This window comes from Meleagris gallopavo, chromosome 30, assembly GCF_000146605.3.
Source record: "Meleagris gallopavo isolate NT-WF06-2002-E0010 breed Aviagen turkey brand Nicholas breeding stock chromosome 30, Turkey_5.1, whole genome shotgun sequence".
Lineage (NCBI taxonomy): Eukaryota > Metazoa > Chordata > Aves > Galliformes > Phasianidae > Meleagris > Meleagris gallopavo.
The window spans coordinates 2,499,134-2,518,976 of NC_015040.2; the positions used below are offsets into that span (position 1 = coordinate 2,499,134).

A 19,843-nucleotide genomic window follows, 5' to 3' on the forward strand; every position below is an offset into this window, starting at 1 on the left:
CCCCCCATGGCGAGGGTCTTGCCCTACTGTGGGACCCCCCAGGCCATCCTGCCACAGAACAGCCTCAGAACAGCCAGAGCTGACTTCCATCTCTCTTCAGGTTCCAGCCCTTCATATTTCTAGCTGAGATGATGCAAGAGGCTCCTGTGGCCCTTGACACATGTGGTTCCAGCATCACAGGGGCAGGGATGGATATGGAGAGGAGTGGGAGGAGAAGGGAGGGCAAGCAATGTTGGCCTCCTGCCCTGCTGCTTCCCAGCAGCAACACCTTTTCTAAATTCTGCCTAATGAACCTCCTTGCACCTCTGGCACTGCATGAAGGGAATAAGCATCAAGGACTCTCCAATCCATGAAGCATTAATTAGGAGAGGGAACACAGGCGTACAAGCAGTGTTGCTGAAGCAAGCACAGGTCTGTCAGTGCTGAACCCATGGCCACAGCTGTCACAATGTCCCTGTTTGGTGATGAGTTTGGGGTGAGGGGGCTGGAACCATGCTGGGAAGATACCTGGCTGCTATTACCCTGCTTCCCCCACCTAAGAAAGGATGCAAGTTCTCCCTTTGGCTCTACCAAAAGAAGCGGCAGAAGACGTTTCAAAAAGACACTTTGCTTTGAAGCTGCGCCAGCAGAGAGAAGCCCTCCCTGAAACATGAATCCCCCCAAGTGCTGACACATCAGGACACATTAAAGCAAGCGTGGTGAAATAGGAGAGCTGGTCAGGGCTGCGGGTGTGCGGGGCTGCAGCAGCACTGGGGCAGGGCTGAGCACTCAGCTGAAGCCAACTGCAGTGTCCCCGGGTTGGACAGGGCTGCCCTCTGCCTCCCCAGGGCAAACCCTTTGGTTTCAGCCCATCTGGCACCTTTAATGTGAGGATGGGGGGGCTGGGAACAGCACTCATCTCTCATAGGGGCTGCAACAGAGCTCAAACTCCTTTCTCCAACCCCCTGAGCAAACCAAGGCAGAACCCAGGCTGCCCCTGGAACACAAAACCGCAGAATCCTGAGCCAGAAGGGACCCGTGTGGTGGTCTTGGAGGCCCAGGGGATGTTGGCACACAGCAGAATGATTGTTTGATAGCAATAGGGTAAGAGGGAATGGCTTCAAGCTAAAAGATGAGAGCTTTAGGTTGGATGTGAGGGAGAAACCTTTCACCCTGAGGCGGTGAGGCCCCATCCCTGCAGCTCCCAAAGCCACGGGGGAGCCCTGGGCACCCAGAGCTGGAGGTGAAGGGGCACTGAGCTCATGGTGGGGCTGCGGGTCCCTTCCAACCCAACCATGCTGCGGTTCTCATTTGGGACAGCCCAGGAACTTCCAGGAAGCATTGAACCCCCACTCAGTACTCGAGTTGCTAAGGCACCAAGTGTCTCCTACGGCACACCAGCCCATTAAGGGCGCAGCGCGAGGCCCAACGTTAATTAGCGCGGGGTTAATTGCACGCTACAACGACCCACCGCTTCCCATCGTGCTTTGCGCCACCCCCCGGCAGCTGTCTGACGTCACAGCACCGCCCCTCACAAACCTTCAAGCGAAACACCGCCCCCTCGACTCCTTCCAACCAATGAGACGACAGGCGGCGGGCGGAACAGCCAATGGGACGCGAGGATTCAGCGCGCGATGTCGGGGCGCCGGAAGTGACCGTTAACGCCATCGTCCGGGCGACGGGGGCGCGGCCGCGGGGCGGGAGGGGCCTCATGGCCGGGCCGGGCCGCCCGCCTTCCCCCGTTCCATCCGCCGCCTTTTCCCGCCTCCTCGCACCGGGTTCCGCGCTCTGACCCCACCCGTTGGGCGCGGGTCCGAGCCGGGCTCGGCGCGACCCACCGCTGGGAGGATGGGGGCAGCCGAGGAGGCAGGAGAACGGCAGCGGCCTGACGGCGCAATGACCGGCGAGAAGAAGAAGAAGAAGCGGCTCAACCGCAGCGTCCTGCTGGCCAAGAAGATCGTCATACGGGACGGGGCCGGCGTGAGTGGCTTTGGGGGGGGGTCGGGGCGGCGGGGAGGCTCGGCCCTGCTGGATGTCAAGCGTACCGGCAGCTGCTGCTCCCGGGTCTCGGGTGGGATGAGCGGCTCTGCCTTTCTGAGCCTTCTCTGGACGCGGCTGTTCCTCTGATCACAGAATCACAGAATGGCCAGAGTTGGAAGGGACCTCAAGAATCATGAATCTCCAACCCCCCGCCACATGCAGGGCCACCAACCTCCACATTTAATACCAGCCCAGGCTGCCCAGGGCCCCATCCAACCTGGCCTTGAACACCTCCAGGGATGGACGGGGCATCCACAGCCTCTCTGGCAGCTGTTCCAGCACCTCACCACTCTCTGTAATGAATTTCCCCTTGATGTCCAACCTAAATCTCCCCTCCCTCAACTTCAAACCATTTCCCCTCATCCTGCAGTTATCAACCCTTTCAAAGAGTTGATTCCCCTCCCCTATGTAGGCTCCCTTTAGGTACTGAAAGGCTGCACTGAGGTCACCCCGCAGCCTTCTTTTCTCCAGGCTGAACAAGCCCAGCTCCTTCAGCCTGTCTTCATAGGGGATGATCCTATGGGAGTTCTGTTCCCGTGGGCATGCGTGGGAACTTGGGGGTGTTTCCTGGTGTAGGGAGCCTCCTTTCACAGGGAGATTGGACTCGATGATCTCTGGAGGATCCTTCCAACCCCTACGATTCTGTGATTCTGTTTGTGGTGTCATCGTATGGTAAACTTGCCTCGGAATCTGGGTGAAATGTGTGCTTGTTTGGAGGGTTGTGTGAGGAGCTCCTGGCATCGATTCTCTGTACCTGGAATGGAAATTTCAGCAGCGTGTCTGGTAAATGGCAGCTCAGAGATAGGCACACCTGTCTCATAAGGGGCATAAGGTGGCAGTGAGCCCTTCCTGTGCTCCTGGTCATCAATCTATGCAGCAGGCTCCTGGTGATCTCTTTGTATTTTATAGCTGCGCATTCAAGAGGAGTGGTCTTGTGGGGTGACTCCAAAGATGAGTTTTTTCTCTATTATTTAAGGAGAGGAATAGGTTGCCCAAGGAGGCTGTGGATGCCCCATCTCTGGAGGCATTCAAGGCCAGGCTGGATGTGGCTCTGGGCAGCCTGGGCTGGTGGTTGGCGACCTGCACATAGCAGGGGGTTGGAATTGAATGATCACTGTGGTCCTTTTCAACCCAGGCCATTCTGTGATTCTGTGAGTGTAATGCAATGAGGTGATTGATGGGTGGAAACTGAACAGGTCCCACGTGGATTTCTGCATCTGCTGCGTGAAGAAATGGGCTGTTAGTTTTGTTTCAGTTGTGTTAGAAGTGATTGAGAGAACACAAAGAGGGAAGATGAAAGCAAGAGAGGGCTGCTGTCTTCTGCAGAGGTGAGAGGTTAGGTGAGTGGAACGAGGTGGGTTTGTGCCACCTGGGCCTTCTCTCTCTGCTACAAACAGCCATCTCACTTGTGTGCAGTAACACTGACTGCTGTGAGTTTCCCTAGGGCAGGGTTGGGTGCCTCTTGGCTCTGTGCTGGTGACTTGATTTCTTCTTTTAAGGAGACTTTTTGTCGAGTTGAAATCATTCTGTTGCTAACGGGAGAAATGAGCTCTTGTGGAAGGGAGCGCGTTGTGTTACTGAATGTTTGGTCTGTGCAGTTCTTTGATGTAATTCAGCTGAGGTTTTCTCCTTGTTCCTCGTGATTTGTTTTACTTGTGAGCTCATGACTTTGTAAGTGTGTCCTGTGTGACAGGAGATAACCTTCTGGGCAGGCAGCTGAACAAATGCTCCCTTAGAAGTGCTGGGAGAGATCTTAAATAAAAGTAAGATAAGCAAACTCTTCAAGGCTTCTTTTTAAGCTGATCTTTGCCTTTTCCATCACACTGAACAGAGTCAGCATTGAGGGCTAAACTCGCCTTTCCAAAATTTTGGAGCCTTTTCTGAGCTGTTGCATCTACTGCTGTCAAAATAGGCATTGGGGTCCATGTCAAAGCTCTTTAAGGTGAGGGTTGGAAGGGTGATATGTTCAGTTGTCTTTAGGGAAGGCTTAATGGTATCAAAGATGCTCTTTGAAAGGGAAGAAAAGAAAGAAACCAATGGGCTTTGTAGGACAGGTAAGGATTGATAGACCCGGACGGAGTCACCCTGGGGTGGGGGTACAGCTTCAGTCAGAGCTGACATTTCAGCTCCTAACCAAATGTATTTATCCCAGACCAGGATGTGCTTATCTTTAATTAGGAACTTTGTTTTGCAGCGACAGGGGATTGGAGAGCCCAGCGTGTACCACGCAGTGGTGGTGATTTTCCTGGAGTTCTTTGCCTGGGGTTTACTGACCACTCCAATGCTGACGGTGAGTGATCATCCTCTTGTAGCTGAGGGTTTGCCTTGAGCTGCTGATTTCTTTCCCATTTTCCTTGTATTGTGTTCTTAGAGCCATCTGTAGCCACCAGTTGCCTGCAGGAATGGAAACCCTGTACAAGTTGCTAGCATGCTTTATTTTTATTTCTCCTCCTGTAGGTGTTACACCAGACTTTTCCTCAGCACACATTCTTGATGAATGGTCTGATTCACGGAGTCAAGGTAAGGGCTATTCCTTCTGCTCTCATGGGTGCTTGTAATGAAATCTAACCAGTACCTCGCTTTCTTTTAGTCTGAGTTCAAAGCAAGAAGTGGCAAACTATGACATTTGCTGATATCAGCCAGTATTTGATGTTCATATTTAATGTTGGGTTGCTCACTAGAAACCTAATAGAAGATGAAGGATTGATAGGACATAAAATTGGGTAGTTTGTGTAGTTAACCTTACTGAGAAGAATTAACAATGTGCTGCTTGTTAGCATCTGTTTGGAGCTGTAACAAATATGTTTCATCTGAAAGCATTCTAAATCTTTATGATATCAGCTGTGGAACCAAATTGAGGAGAAAAGAAAGCAATGACATCTGAACTTATCAGTAAGCAAAAACTGAAATTGGACTGGCCTTAATGGGTTCTCATCAGAGAAAGTAAAGAGTGTGCTGCGGTGTGGTAAATGGACTCAGTGACTAGACCAGAGTCCTCAGAGCAGAATTTGAGGCAAAAACAGTGAAAAAGCAATAGCCAGGTGTTCTGTCTCAGATGTGAGACAAGATGTGTTGCTAGGCCACTGTTCTGGAAAAAAGATCTCAAGAAATAGCATCAAAGTGGTTCCCTTCGTTGTGTGTCGGGCTCTCCCTGGTATGCTTAAGGACTTTCCCTGCTTATCTGTGCTTTGAAAGACACTGAAAGGCACTGAACCATTTTATTTGTGCTTAATGGTTTTGGTTTCTCATCAGGTCTGACTCCTCTCCATCTAAAAGAGAAAGCTTTCCCTAGATCTGTAGCGATGTTAATGTGACGGAGCTGTGCTAGTAGCTTTTTAGGTAGTGGCAGGGCAGCTCCCTGCTGCACAAGGGTGCCTGGGAAGACCACAGCTGCAGGCTGAGCAGCTGCAGAGAATGGGAAGTGGTTGGGTTATTTAGCAGCATCTAGCTGCTCAAGGATTTTGTTTTCCTCACTGAAAATGTGAGCAACTTAATGAACTGCTGCGTTTTGGTAACGTCGCCTGCTTGTAGGAAATAGGAGTGGGTTCTTTATCTTCAGATGTTGCCTCCAAAAGCCCTTGCTGTTGATAATTAGAAAGAAACCCCTCAGACAAACTCTGTCATCTTTTCTGTCTTTTCTTAGGGTCTGCTTTCTTTTCTAAGTGCCCCATTGATTGGTGCTCTCTCTGATGTCTGGGGCAGGAAATCCTTCCTCCTCCTCACTGTCTTCTTCACATGTGCACCAATTCCCCTTATGAAGATCAGTCCGTGGTGAGTTTGTTCTTGTTCAAACTGAGTGGTTCTGAGAAGAAGAGCGAGTGTGAAGCTCAACAGTGAAGGATTTGCTGGTATTGCATTTGGAGATGAGGTGGAAGTGTCTGTCCAGTAGAGAAGGAGCCTGGGCATGTGGCCTTTCCTCAGTCCAGAGACTGATTTACTTATCCAGTTCTGCCAGAGGGTTCAGTTTCAGGAAGAAAAGCTTTATTGCTTCACCTGGTAAAACATAAGCCATAACATAAGGGGAAAATAAGTCATAAAACTTCATAGGCTACAAGCCTGCAGCTCAGTGTTGCTGAGTGCTTTATGATGCAGTGAAATAAGATGGACTGGAGGAGGAATATGGTAGGGGTAGTAACTCAACTTCTGCCAGGTCTCTAACTCTGCCTTTGGTAACATCTGTTCCAGGTGGTATTTTGCTGTCATTTCCATGTCTGGAGTCTTTGCTGTCACCTTTTCTGTGATTTTTGCCTACGTTGCTGATATCACACAGGAGCATGAACGCAGCACAGCATATGGCCTGGTAAGGAGCTTAATAACAGGTTCATCTATTGAAGGAAATACTTGGGGTCTGACTGTTAGGACAGGTGTAAAATTAGGGTGGGAGGCTTACAGACATCAAGCTTGAGGGCAGTATCTGTGACAAGATGATAAGAGCTTTGCTAATGTTAGTCTCCACATTCTTGCTTTTCTTTGACCACTGAGAGAGCAAGTAAACTCTGTGTTATCTGAACTCCAGCTGTATTGTTGCTTGGCCTTTAAGTCAGCCTGGTCTGTCAGCTTCTTTGCACAATTAAAGAGATCAGACCATGATGCTGGTGTGCATACAAGCAGCCTGTGGTTGTGCCCTTCCTATGGAGTTACTGGAAGCACCATAACCAATATGAGCTATTAGGATAGCTTTAATTGCCTTTTGCTAGAATTCAGCCTGGATGGCACCAAGCAAACATGCCATATCCTTGTGTACAAGAATCCCTGTCCACATGGATTGTCTCCTTTCAAGATGGCAATATAATATCCTTCAGTTACTGTGGAGGAGAAAATAAGCTCTGGTCAGAAGAAGCTGTATTATTCATCTTTTATGCTTCTAGGTGTCAGCCACGTTTGCTGCTAGTCTGGTCACAAGCCCAGCAATTGGTGCATACCTTTCCCAAGCCTATGGTGATACACTTGTAGTTGTGCTAGCTTCAGGTGTTGCTTTGCTGGATATTGGTTTCATCCTGCTGGCTGTGCCAGAATCTCTGCCAGAAGAGATGCGTCCTGTCTCCTGGGGAGCTCCAATCTCTTGGGAACAAGCAGACCCATTTGCTGTAAGTAATCTTGCTGCTGGTTTTCTGCACTCTGTGATATTTGTAGGTGCTGTAGTTCTGTTCTGTTGTTTTCTCTCAAAAGAAAGATGCATTCCACAGAAGGTCAAGGTGAATGCTGGCAAAGATACAGTGTTTAACTAATAGCAGGCTGCATGTATATAAAAGTCACAGCTTCTGTCTTACCTGAGTAGCTACATATGTAAAGTCTAAAGGAAGAACATCTCTTGGAGGAAATGTGCCAGATGTTTGAAATATCAGAGAATCATAGAATGACTTGGGTTGGAAGGGCTACTCTCAGGAAGTTCTTCTCACAGTTTACATACCTGGGATTACCCCAACCCAAGTGCAAAACCTTACACTTTTCTTTGTTGAACCTCATTATGTTCCACCTTTAGAGCTTTTCAAGTTCTCTCTGGGTGGCATCACCATGTGAGTCAATCCAGTACCTGAACCAGAAAGTTATTGTGGATCCAGGAGTCTCTTGGATCACACTGTAGCCCTCACTGGTGGTATTCCACTTCTGTGAATCATCCCACCACAATAAGCAATAACAGCATAGCTTTCCAAGTGCACCATGGTTTCTACCTGCTGCTGCAGTATGAGTTACTTTAGCAGTAGGATTGTGTCAGGAGAAGTCTTGTGTGCCCCTGGCTTTTTAGGGACTTGCTAATGGTAGTGAGCTTTGCAGAGTTTCACCTCCTCTGCTTGCTTGGAGGATTATGTTGGTAATCTGAGGGAATAAAAATTGGGATTAAAAGCAGTTGGCCGTAAATGTAAGAAACTGAAAAGCAAAAATTCCTCATTCTAAGGTGTAAATTGATGTAATTTTGTGTCTTGTCTGGTTGCTCTGTGACAGTGTTCACATCTTCATCTGGAATGCTGGGTATTTGCTGTTTATGAACAGGAGGCATTTACAGAGGGCTGTTTTGAGTAAACAAGTGTAGACTTATCCAAGCATTCCCTTTTTGCATGTGAGATGGTAACTTAAACACTTTTGTTTACCTGAACAGCATGCAATAGGTTTTAACATTTTTTTTTCCCTCCTCTTTTCTACAGTCTTTGAGGAAAGTGGGTCAGGATTCTACAGTGCTGCTCATCTGTATCACTGTCTTTCTCTCCTATCTTCCTGAAGCTGGCCAGTACTCCAGTTTTTTCCTGTACCTGCGACAGGTCAGTGTACTGTGAGCAAGGAAGGCTCTGAATGCACAAACCCAGCCTAGAAATGTTCTCTAAGCTGCATGTCCATAGGAAACTAATGTTGGCCGATGGCTTAATGAAGCTGAAACCATAAGAAATAGTGACATGTTCCAGCTTTCCTAAAAATAAAAATAATAAAAAATAGATGTGGGAGCCTCTTGATCACTTTGTGTTTTATTCCAGTAAGGTAGCAGAATGTAAGTTGATTAGTGTTTAAGGAGCTGATAAGCAGTGTCAATAAATGTTAGTAACGTTGATGGAGTGATTTTTGTTGTATGGTGCACATCTCTTGCCTGAAGAATCCCTTCTTGGTGTTTTCACAGGTCATTGGTTTTTCCTCAGAGACTGTGGCAGCGTTTATTGGTGTTGTTGGAATTCTCTCTATACTGGCTCAGGTGAGAACTGATTTCTGCCTATGATCTGAGTCAGGTTATGGGAATATGCTAAACTTCTGATAATTTGGATTAATGACTTGTCAGAATCCCTGTGGCTACTCAGATACCATCAGTACCACTTACAGCTACCTGTGATCTCTTGTCTTTTCTTCTGGGTGTAGCTGTTGTCAGGAAAGAACAAACTGTGGAGTGGTTGCTCTGTAAAACATCATAGATTATGCTCTGATTGCTCTAAAAGGGGACATGCTGGTTTCTATGAGAATGTGATCAGAATGGAGGAGTGCCTGTGCGTGGTAGAGCAATCTAATGGCAGCAAGAGTTCCCTCTGATTCCTATTCTCTTATTCTTCAGTGTGTTGTCGTCTCTCTTCACTTACTTTGTTTTTCTTTCACTTCCAGACAGTAGTCTTGGGAATTCTCATGCGTTCAATAGGAAATAAAAACACTATCCTGCTGGGACTAGGCTTCCAGATCCTGCAGCTGGCCTGGTATGGCTTCGGATCACAGCCTTGGTAAGAGTTTGCCCATCTTTGGCTTCTCCCTCCGTGGCTCTGTGACAGGTCTCTGTCCCCAGCAGAGGGAGATGCTGCTCCACACGCAGTGCTGGTATATAGCAATTCCTTGGGAGCCTCCCTCCTGACTGCTCCCTCTTTCTCTCCAAGGATGATGTGGGCAGCAGGGGCTGTGGCTGCCATGTCTAGCATCACCTTCCCGGCCATCAGTGCCATGGTGTCTAGGAACGCAGACCCTGACCAGCAGGGTAAGTTCAATTGCTTACTTGTTTCATGGGCAAGTTCACCCTAGCAGCACTCAGGTCACAAATATTCTCTGTCCCCAGGTGTAGTGCAGGGGATGATCACTGGAATTCGGGGTCTGTGTAATGGCCTGGGACCAGCTCTCTATGGCTTCGTCTTCTATCTCTTCCATGTGGAATTGAATGAAATGGCTGAGGTGGAAACTTTGGGTAAGGCCTCCAAACCCAACATGGCCAACCCAACAGATGAGGTAATCTGCTCAGTTTTATCATTCAGTTTTTGCGGTGCTTCTTCTGACGTTGCCTTCAGCATTAATCATTCCTTTGTTTTTTTTCCTACAGAGCAGCATTATCCCAGGGCCTCCTTTCCTGTTTGGAGCTTGCTCTGTCTTGCTGTCGCTCCTGGTGGCCTTGTTCATTCCAGAACACAACCTTACTCTGAGATCAGGCAGCCACAAAAAACACAGTAACGGAGCCCAGACCCACACCCACAGCCCGCAGGCTGGAGCTTCGGATGGCAAGGAGCCCCTGCTTGAGGACAGCAGTGTATGAGGTTGGGAGAGAAGGACCTGGCTTGTGTCTCAACTCCAGATCAAAGATGGACTTAGTTGGGGTTTGGGGAGAGAGGGTGGGAGGCGAGAAGGAGCGAGATGAAAGACTGTACCACGAGCAGCTCACGAGAAGGGAAGTGGTTTCCCTTCAAGCCAAATATACTCAGCTGGTGCAAAAATTGAATTGTATGGTCTGGTGCTGATGGAAAGGGGAGATACAGAACCGCTCTGCATGAAGGGATATTTCTTTAAAGCAAACCTGCCCTTGTTGTGAACACTGAACTTCATGGTGTGACCTGCCAAATACTCAACTCGTCAGTGAAAAATTGAGGAGCTAGCATTGTCTGTGTTCTAATGTGAACTAACTCGTGTGCCAGCCAGAATAAAACAAGGCATCTGTTACATTCCCCCATCCCCTTACATAATTGGTACTTGATGCTGATCCCGTTGCAGCTGAGTTGGCTGACCTCAGCCTGGGGGAGGCCGAGAGGCTGCACTGTGCAGCCTATACTGTAATAATACAGCAAGTAAAAAGTGTGCATGGTTGAAGAACAGATAGCATAGTCACCATCTTGAGGATCTGGTGAATTTGTCCATTTTGGCCCAGGTGATGCTTACTCAGACAAGAAATTGATGCTGTTCTGAGCTCACAAGAGAGAATGGGCAGATGGAAGTTAATTATATGAATTACAGATGCTTAGGTGGTCAACGTTAGTATTTTTCATGGGGGTTTCTGTTGCTTTTGTGTTGGCTTTTTTTGTTGTTGTTACACTGATGTAACACTTCTGTCTGTCACTACCTCCATAGGAAGCAGGTAAAAGGATTTGGGAGGGGGGGGATTTTTTTTCTGGAAGTGGAGAAGTTGATTAGAAAATAGCTTCTTAAGAGGCAGGAGAAAGAAGTAAACTCTGCTAAGCACTTTGTTAAAGCGTGGCTTCCTGAGAGTGAGGTCAGAGAAATAGCTGTTGAGCACTTCTATGAAACATGTTGATTTTTCCACAGACTCTTCTCATCTTGATATTAAAACCAGATAACGAGGCGTGATTTGTTTTTCTCGGTCCAAAGGAGCCTGATGAGGGTTGCAATTGCTTTGAATCTGCAAGTCTGTATTCCAGGTAGTATTTCTGAGCCCCTCTCTGAAGGCTTTCGTTTTGCTGAAGAATGAAACTGCAACCTTTTCTGCAGGGTTCAGCTCTGCTTAGAAGAAGAAACAGAAACTCTGAGTGCTGTGAAAGAAGCTGAGGTAGATATGGGGAACGTTTGGTTGTTTATAGATGCATAGAGATAGTGAAGTGAGCAGGAAACAATGAGTGAGAGCAGAAATAATGACACTGGGGAAGCAAAGACCAAACTGGGGGCAATTAAGGAATTTGTTGCTAAGGGCATTGTGGATACAGTGGCCAAAAAGTAGTTCCATCTCAGCATGGGGTGTGCATACAGCTTCATGGGGATCACTTCTCTGTGGGTTCAAGACAGTAATTTAAGGGAGAAAGACCAAAAGGGATCACTGTCACTTCATGTCTTGGTTCTTTACAGATGGGTAATTGTATTTGGTGCTGTTCCTGTGCAGCAGTGACCAAAATGCTGTTTGTCTCCGTATTTATATCAGCCAGACAGCCCCGAAGATCTCAGTGCTCTGGAGCACAGCAGGCACTCCTGTGGGACTTTGCTTCACTCAGGATGCCTGCTTGAGGGTTGTGAAGGGAATATGAGGCTTCATAGCTTCTGACCTCTTCTATGAGCTTGTCAGTGGGAGAGCTGGTTCGTGGTGACTGAACAGATGGAGCTCTGCATCTTCGTGTGCATCCCTTAAGAGCCTAACAGTATAGAATCACTGCTTGCCTTGAACGAAGAGCATCATGTCGGTTTACCAATTTTCTGGACCAGTTAGTTAGTGGAGGTGGGCATTTAAGTGAAGTAATTCAGCTTTTGTTTACCAATAATTTTGGCTGGTATTTAAATCCTGTAATAAGAACTGTGAGAGCAGCTGATTGCCCATGCAGAGAGCAGCTGTCTCAGACACTGAGGGTTTGCTTATGCAGCTCTAATTTGTGGGACTGGAGAAGGTATCAGCAACATGTGGAGGCTCCAGTTTTCTCTCTGCCCCATGTTTCCAGACCTTTTTGGGATAGGTTGCACTGTGGATGCACAGCACACACCTTTCCTGAAGAGAATCCCCTCACTTTAACTTCTAGGCAGCAATTCCATCTCTGTATTGCTTACAGAAATAGCTTTTATTCGATTGGAGCTTCACCAGGTAAATCTGGTGCTTCATTTGTTTGCACTGTACGAAAATGAACTCAAGTAGTTCCATCCCTCACATGCAAATGAATTGAAATTAAACACTGAATAGTTACCTCATTCACACTCAAAGCTTCACAGGTTAAAATAGAACAGAACGTTACAAAACCAAGACGAGCATAATTTATATTATATAAAATATATAGATATATATATTTTTTTCAAAGTCCTTTCCTATATATGGTAATTTATTCCACCGAGGTCTCTTCCCAACCTGCCAGGGTCTGCAATGCAGGCAGAGGTGGCACAATGGGGATGGGTGTGAGTTGCTCCCAATCCCACAGTGCTGAAGGTGCAGATGTTCCCTGGAGGGCAGCAAGCCTGCTTGCCTTCCCTGCAGATGCTGCTTGTTGTTATGGGCATTGGAAGCAGATAGGGATTTGTTCTCACGTTTCTGGAGTTCCCTCAGTTGGTTGGGGGTCTCTCGGCCCTGCTGTAACCCCTCTCTCCCTGTTGGGCGTAGGGATGTGATCCACCATTCTGCCTTTATGTGAGAGACACTGCCTCGAGCCCAGCGGTGGCGGAGCTGAGATTACTGGACCTGAATGAAGAATGTGCCTAATTCTGAAGGGCTGGTAATTCTGCAGCGTCGGTGGTGGAGGCTGGAAAACTTGTAGAAAGCATTGAGTTAGCGTTGCCAAGTTTTGTTATTTTCTATGGAAATGCAACTTTTTGTAAAAGAGCCTTTTCTGTCAATCCCATTGATTTGCTATGTGATGCCTGAGCCTGGCCAGTCAGCATCGGCGTTCTGCAGTGAGTTACACTTCAGGTTGGTTAACAGCAATGCCCCAAACATACAGCAAAAGAATGAGCTCAGCTGCCCTTCCTCTGCAGCTCCAATGTTAACAGCAGCAGTTCGAGTGAGTTTATAAAGCTGATCTTGTTGCATTAGAGAAACTGAATGCATTAAAACCACCGCTTGCCCTTTTGTCGTTACCTTTGCAAAGGAATCACTTTGAACTTTGTTTTTATTCTTCCATTTGCACTTGAATTGCTGCTAACATCTTTGGTCATCTTTCAAGTGTGGGCACACAGCAAGCCCACGTTCATTGGAGAACGGCTCTAAGTTTACTATGGTGTGCATTTCTGTATCTCTTTTTTTTTTAAGTTAACATTGAAATGTATTTATTTCAGTTCAAGTTGTGTTTAGCACTGGCTAATCTTTCCTCTGATGGATTATTTATTAAACTGCTGCATTCCTGTTGCGTTGAAGCTCTTTCTTCTGATCTGTTACAAGCTGGATTTGGGGCTTTTGGAGTCTGTTTGTATTTCTGGATGGTCTCTGATGACTGGTTGGGGCTGGAGTCCACATGTGAGGTTCTGTACAGGGCACAAATCCATCTGGTTGTTGGTTTTCACCAATTTCTTCCAAACTTGTGTTCTAGAATGAAAAGTACATGAAACCAATTCATGTTCAACCTGATTCTGGAACATCTACCTGGATTTTCATGGGAGCATTGGAACAGCTTCATAGCTCTCACTGCTTTGGTGCCTGAAGGTAAAACACACTGAGCTGAGCCTCTGCTGCTTGCCTTACTCATCCAACAAGAAAGAGACCTCCAGGCTGTATATCCAGGGTAACATTTATGGTACCAGGTGTAATTTGGGGGTTGTGAAAGCTGGGGTGGCTGTCTGCAGTTCAGCTCCACGCACAACAGCCATCTCTGTGCACCAGCATCCCCATGGGACCATGGGGGCTGTAGTATGCTGCTGCCCTCATTTCCAGGCAGGCTTCATTTAGATCTTATCTTACCCATTTAAGTGGGGTTTTCAGGATCATACTAACGTGAACAATGTAATCACAAGTAGTATAAACAAATCCAAATCAGGTCCTTTGATGGATGGCCAATACTCTGTAATGAGCTGGAAATACGAGCCCTCTATTATAAATGATGTTGCTTTTTGTATTTATTTCCTCTGGACTTTTGAGCTTATTGTGTTTGTTTTTTTTCCCTTCAGATAACAGTAGAAAAAAATAAGACCCTCAGCTTGTCTCGGCATCAGTGAGCAGGAGGGAAAAGGAAATTATGTTCAAAGTTGGACTGGTGATGTACTCCAGCACTGCATTTGTAGGTTTTGGTTTTTGGTAGCATGTTCTGTTTTTTCCCTTTCTGAAAGAGTTTAAAGACAATTTAGACTCTCAGTCTGATGCTTAACAGTAAACTTCAGAAGGACTTTGGGCTTTGCCAGCTGCCCCAAGTGTGGTTTTTCATAGTCATAGAATGGCTTGGGTTGGAAGGGACCTCGAGGTTGAAGTTCCAAACCCCTGCTGTAGGCAGGGCTGCCGACCACTGGATCAAGTAGTGGAATAGAATAAAAGCATCACCTGTGCGCTCTTCCAGTTTATAAGTATAAAATCCGTTAAAGAGAAAGACTGAACAAACTGTGGGATGATGGGATGCTCGGGGATGAAGGTCTGAGAGCTGTCACAGGTAGCCAAGGGGAGATGGATTTAGGGCACGGAGGTGCTTTGAGGTCTGAGCTGCGAGGGTGGGAATGAGGAGGAGACCCTGAGCTCACTGCTGGGAAGAACTTGGCCCATACACAGCCTTATCCCATGGAGGAGACCTGGGCATTTCCGCACCAGGGCTGGGTCAGGGCCCCACGGATGGACTGCAGTGGCTGCTGGAAACTCCGGGAAGCAGCTCTGTTAACACAGGATGGACAGAACAAAACCCTGCAGCCATTAATCACTCTGATTTCAGCTGAATGTGCACATTCGGGTGGCAGTTGTTTACAGAGCTCTTCCCCTGCCCTGTCTGACAGTTAATTACCTGGTATCCCAAATGAAGCAGCACGCCCCGTACCCGGAGCTGCTTCTCAGGAGTGTTCCCGTATGGGAAACAGCTCCTGATGGGTGGTGTGGGGAATCACACATCCCTTCCCTCAACCCTTTGGTTCCTTCCTCAACCCGAGTACAATGATGGGGTATGATGAGCCTGAATGAGCCCAGCTATTTCCAAAGAGCTGGGTGTGAGGATAAGGTGGTAATGCCAGACGTGAGGAGTGGCTCTGTGGCCATGCCTTGTGGCAGCATGATGTGGGGTAGACAGTCCTATCAGGAGATACCTGCTTTTATCCCTGAAAATGCTCTCTGCAGCTGTTAGTTTCAGCCTTTGTGCTCAGCACAGAAAGAGACAGTTTGCCTTGGAGAGAGGGCAGAGTGCTCCACAGTGCGCATTTGGTGGGGGAGTGATGGGGAGGTGCCCTGGGAAGTATCCCTTGATGAGCTGGTAAGAGATAAAGAGGCAGAGGAGGCAGCCTGCCCTCCTATTGCTTTCAATCTCTTGACAGAAGGATTCAAATCCCTGTCATTTAGGGATATTCTTGCTTTCTGGAAGATGTGGTATCCAGGCAGCCTTGCTCGCCCAGGCCAGGTGGAGTGCAGAGGGAGCTGGGATGGGACCAAGTCCTGACCTGAGTGGGGCTGTCAGAGGGTAATTAGAGGCAATGGGAGCCCCGCAGCCATTTGGGGAGGCTTGGGGTCAGGGGAACCCATAGGAACAGAGCCGTGTAACTGGGCAAGCACTGAACACAAAGTCAAATGGGAAACCCTTTCTGGAAATACCCCCACTGATGGGAAGGGTGTGGGGCCCCCGGATGTTGCAGACGGGGCGGATCTTAGAGGGTGTTAAAAAGGGCTGAGAACGGGGCAGGCAATCAGAAGGAAAGCTCCAGTCAGCAGCACTCACTCCAAGCAAGAGGGAAGGAAGGAAAACCACCGTTTGCTGCTGTTCTGCCCTGCGGCCAGCTCTGTGGGTGATGGAATTGGCTCCTCTCCTCTTCATCAGCTTGCTGTGGGGCTGTAGTGGTGAGTGCCTGATCCCTCACCCAGGCTGTGTGCTGAGATCCCCGTGCTTTTGCTCTGTGTGCTGCTTTAGGGGCTCCTTCTCCTTGCTTCTCAGCTCTGTGCCCATTGTGGTGGAGCCTATGGCTGGTGTGTGAGTGATGCTATACATCCCTGCTCCACTGCACCGTCCTGCTGCCAGGTGAGCAGCAGCACTGGTGAACAGTGAAAACTGCAGGGAAAAAGGTGTTTGTGGGGTCATTTCCAACAAAATAGCTGGAAAGTCTTGGTGGTAAGGAGTACAATCAGGAGGTGATGCTTGCTATTTGGCAGACCCTGGCTGGATTTTGCCAGGGAAACACTGGCTCGAATGAACCATCACTATTAATCTGTGCCCCTCATGGTGGTGAGAAAAGAGCTGGGTGTGACTAAATCAAAATCCCGTTTGCTTTGTTTGTTGGTGTTCATCCCCTCCTCTGACTCCCACAGTCCCTTCTCCTTCACACAGGGCGGCCGACCAACAAACTGGTGGTGGTGCCAAAGGAGCCAGTGGTGCAATATGGAGACGCAGTGCAGCTGAACTGCTCACTGCCCTGCCCAGGCGGCACCGTGCAGTGGAAGGGGCTGGACACCAACCTGGGCAGCATCGACACCTTCCTCACCCACAGCATCCTGAAGATCAGCAACGTCAAACTGGCCACAGAGGGCGTCAAGATCTGCCAGGGCACCTGCGGTGACAGCAGCTACCAGAACACTGCCATCCTGAAGGTCTATTGTAAGCATCTCCACCCCTTCTCTTGGGGGCTCCCCCTGCAAAGTCCTGCCATTCCCTGGAGATTCACACCTTCCCACGGCTGTTTCTCTTGCAGCTCTCCCAGAGGTGCTGCAGCTCAATGTGGACCAAGCACTGATACCGGGGCAGCCATCCACCCTGCACTGCTCAGCCTTGCACGTGTACCCCATCACAGGGCTGCAGCTTGCCTGGTACCGGGAGGACAAATTGTTGATGGATGAATTTGAAGAAACAGAGACCGATGAGGGACTATTTGATGTTGTGACCACAGTGCGGGTGTCAGGGGAGGACGTGACAGAAGGAGTGGTGTTCAGGTGTGAGCTGACGTTGAGAATTGGATCAAAGATCTTCATCCGTGTAGTATCCATTCCTGTGAGCAGTAGGGGTGAGTATGAGGGATGGAGCTGGAGAGCTGGGTTCTTACAATGCTCCCACTGCTGGAGCCCTCCTCCACTGTCTGGCATTGCTTGAAACAGGAAGGGTAACAGCTTTCCTTTCTTGTGCTGTGCTGTGAACCTCCTGTCCCTGCTGCCATGCTGACTGGTGCTGCTCCCTGCTCTGGAGCTGCAGTGCTTGTGTAGGATGGGCAGAGATGGTTATCACCCCCTGGGGACAACATGCCACAGTGGCACCATCTGCCTCTGAGGCAACTTATGATGCTCTGTTTTCACAGCTGTTACGGAGCAGCCAACAGCCATGGCCACAACCACAGAGAGCCCCCACACCACAATGACCACAACGGTAATCCACAGCATCACTGAGCCTGCAGCCATCACAGTGCCATCCCCAGAACCACACGAGCCCAGCACAGCCCTGAATGCTGTGTCACAGAGACCTGAGACCCCCACAGAGTGGGTTGCTGCATCCAAACCCACCCTACCGGAGGAGCATCATCAGGACCCTGCAGTAGGCACAGCATCGCTGCATCTGGACAGCACTGCAGCCCCCAGCATGGGCACTGTGAGCCCTGCAGCCACACAGGGAGCAGCTGTGGATGATAGCAGCCCAGGCTCCCACATAACAACACCTACCTGCAGCCTGCAGATCTGGTCGCTGCCTCCCAATGGGATACGAGGCAAAGCTCTGCGCATTGAGTGCCAGGCACAGTGTACCCAAAATGCTTCCGTCCGTTGGCTGCACACCCCCGTGGCTCTGTCCCAGTACCGGGAGGAGGCAGTGGGCAGTGGTTCCACGCTATGGTTGGACCGGGCTGAGCCCCATCACCAAGGCCACTATCAATGCATCCTGTTGGGCCGCCATGCACAAGCAGTCAGCATGCAGCTGATGGTCTCTGATGGTGAGTCGGGGGTCTGCAGCCCCCATCTGTTCCCCCTGCATGCATCCCTTGGGATCTGCTGCAGCCATGCTGGATGTTAGACTCACTGCAGCTCTCCAGTACATAAGGGGAGCTGATAAACAAGAGAGTGACTTTATACAGGGGAAGGTAGTGATAGGACAAGGGAGGATGGCTTCAAATCAGAAGAGAGGAATTTTAGGTGAGATGTGCTTTACCAAGAGGTGGTGAGAACCTGGAGGTGCTCAAAGCCATGGATGAGGCCCTGGGCACCATGAGCTGGTGGGGGGCACCCAGCCTATGGCAGAGGGGCTGTGGGGGCTGTGAGGGCTCTTCCAACCCTACCATTGTCTGATATGCTCAAAGCTGGGAAGCTTCAGGTGTGGTAGTTGGGCCTGCAAGCCCACGTCCTTCTTGTGTCTTTGCAGATACATCCAGCTCCATCCTTCCCATAGCCATGGGCACATCGTTCTCACTCCTGGGACTGATAGTGACTGGTATCGTATCTCGTCACCTATGGAAACGATTTAAATCACACTACAATCTGTCCTAAGAGTGGAGGCTGCCTACAGCTGCTCCATTCCTCCCCATCAGCTCCTGCCATCCTTCTTTCATGCAGGAAGCTGAGCACCTATGAGCCAGGCAGCCCAGCTTCGGCATAGGACCATCGGAGCCAGCAGGGTGCGAGTTGCTCCCTGCCAAACCCCAAAAGGAGCAGCTCCAGCCCAGGGGCTGTAAGCATGGAGCTGGCCGAGCTGCTGCTGCACTCCTTCACATTGGGTGGGCACTGAGAGTTCCGTGTGTGTTGTGGTGTGTGTAAGCAGAGCGGGGAAAGGGCAGTTTGACCCGTGGCTGAGGCTGCTGCTGCCTGACCAGTGAATGAGGCTGTGAGGGATGGGCAGGGCTGGGATGGTTGGGGCTGTGCTGGCCTGGGCCTGCAGCCCACAGTGAATCCCAGAGCACAGCAGACACTTGGTGCAGCCCTCAGGCTGTAGGAGCAGGAGGTGGGGATGCATGCATGGTTCTGGGTGGGTGTGCGTAACAGCAGCATGACTTTCAATAAAAGTGCTTTATTTGTGTTTGTGCTCTGACTCGGTCCCCACACGGCTCTGGTTCCCTAGCACTGCTGCGGGGCGCGTTGCCCGCTAAGGAGCCCCGCATTTGCTGCAGCTCACAGAGCGGCGGCTCCTTGCCCATACTCAAGATGACGGCCTGCGGCCTCGCTCAATGGCGGCTCTCGGCACCATGGCAACCGCTTCCCGCCCGCTGATTGGATGCGCCGGGCAATAATGGTGGTAGACCCGACGGCCTCCTCGCCCACGGATTGGCTGCCAGTATTCAAGATGGCGGCATAGGTGCTTCCCGCTTCAGCGGAATGGCGGCGCACCAAGATGGCTGTGACCCGCCTTCGCCGCCTGCAGCTAAGATGGCGACGTACGAGAAGCGGCGGGCGGCGGCGGAGGCCACCCCGACCGCGGCGGCGGGCAGCGGGCTGGGGGACGAGGAGGAGTTCCTGCTGCAAGCTGACGTCACCGCCATGGTGCGGGAGGCGCTGCTGAAGGTGCTGGAGGCGCGGCCCGAGGAGCCCGTCTCCTTTTTGGCCGATTACTTCGAGCGGTTGGTGTTGGGCAGCTCCGGCGCAGCGGGCGAGGCGGCCGCAGAGCTG

The 19,843-nt window shown here is 49.8% G+C and overlaps 2 protein-coding genes across 2 annotated transcripts; both read left to right on the forward strand.

Annotated features, from left to right (window-relative positions):
• The first annotated feature begins 1,651 nt into the window (after positions 1–1,651).
• On the forward strand, positions 1,652–13,515 carry LOC100550262 (hippocampus abundant transcript 1 protein-like). The gene is made up of 12 exons (XM_003213228.4): positions 1,652–1,959; positions 4,214–4,309; positions 4,477–4,539; positions 5,663–5,790; positions 6,205–6,319; positions 6,888–7,106; positions 8,163–8,276; positions 8,627–8,698; positions 9,097–9,209; positions 9,360–9,457; positions 9,536–9,702; positions 9,794–13,515. Exons 1-12 carry the CDS (start codon positions 1,828–1,830, stop codon positions 10,001–10,003), a joined length of 1,527 nt encoding a protein of 508 aa, XP_003213276.2. The 5' UTR covers positions 1,652–1,827; the 3' UTR covers positions 10,004–13,515.
• A 2,081-nt stretch (positions 13,516–15,596) lies between these two features.
• On the forward strand, positions 15,597–19,266 carry MADCAM1 (mucosal vascular addressin cell adhesion molecule 1). The gene is made up of 5 exons (XM_010724933.3): positions 15,597–16,114; positions 16,599–16,865; positions 16,960–17,268; positions 17,557–18,180; positions 18,606–19,266. The coding sequence occupies exons 1-5, from the start codon at positions 16,066–16,068 to the stop codon at positions 18,728–18,730; spliced, it is 1,374 nt and encodes a 457-aa protein (XP_010723235.1). The 5' UTR covers positions 15,597–16,065; the 3' UTR covers positions 18,731–19,266.
• Positions 19,267–19,843: the final 577 nt, after the last annotated feature.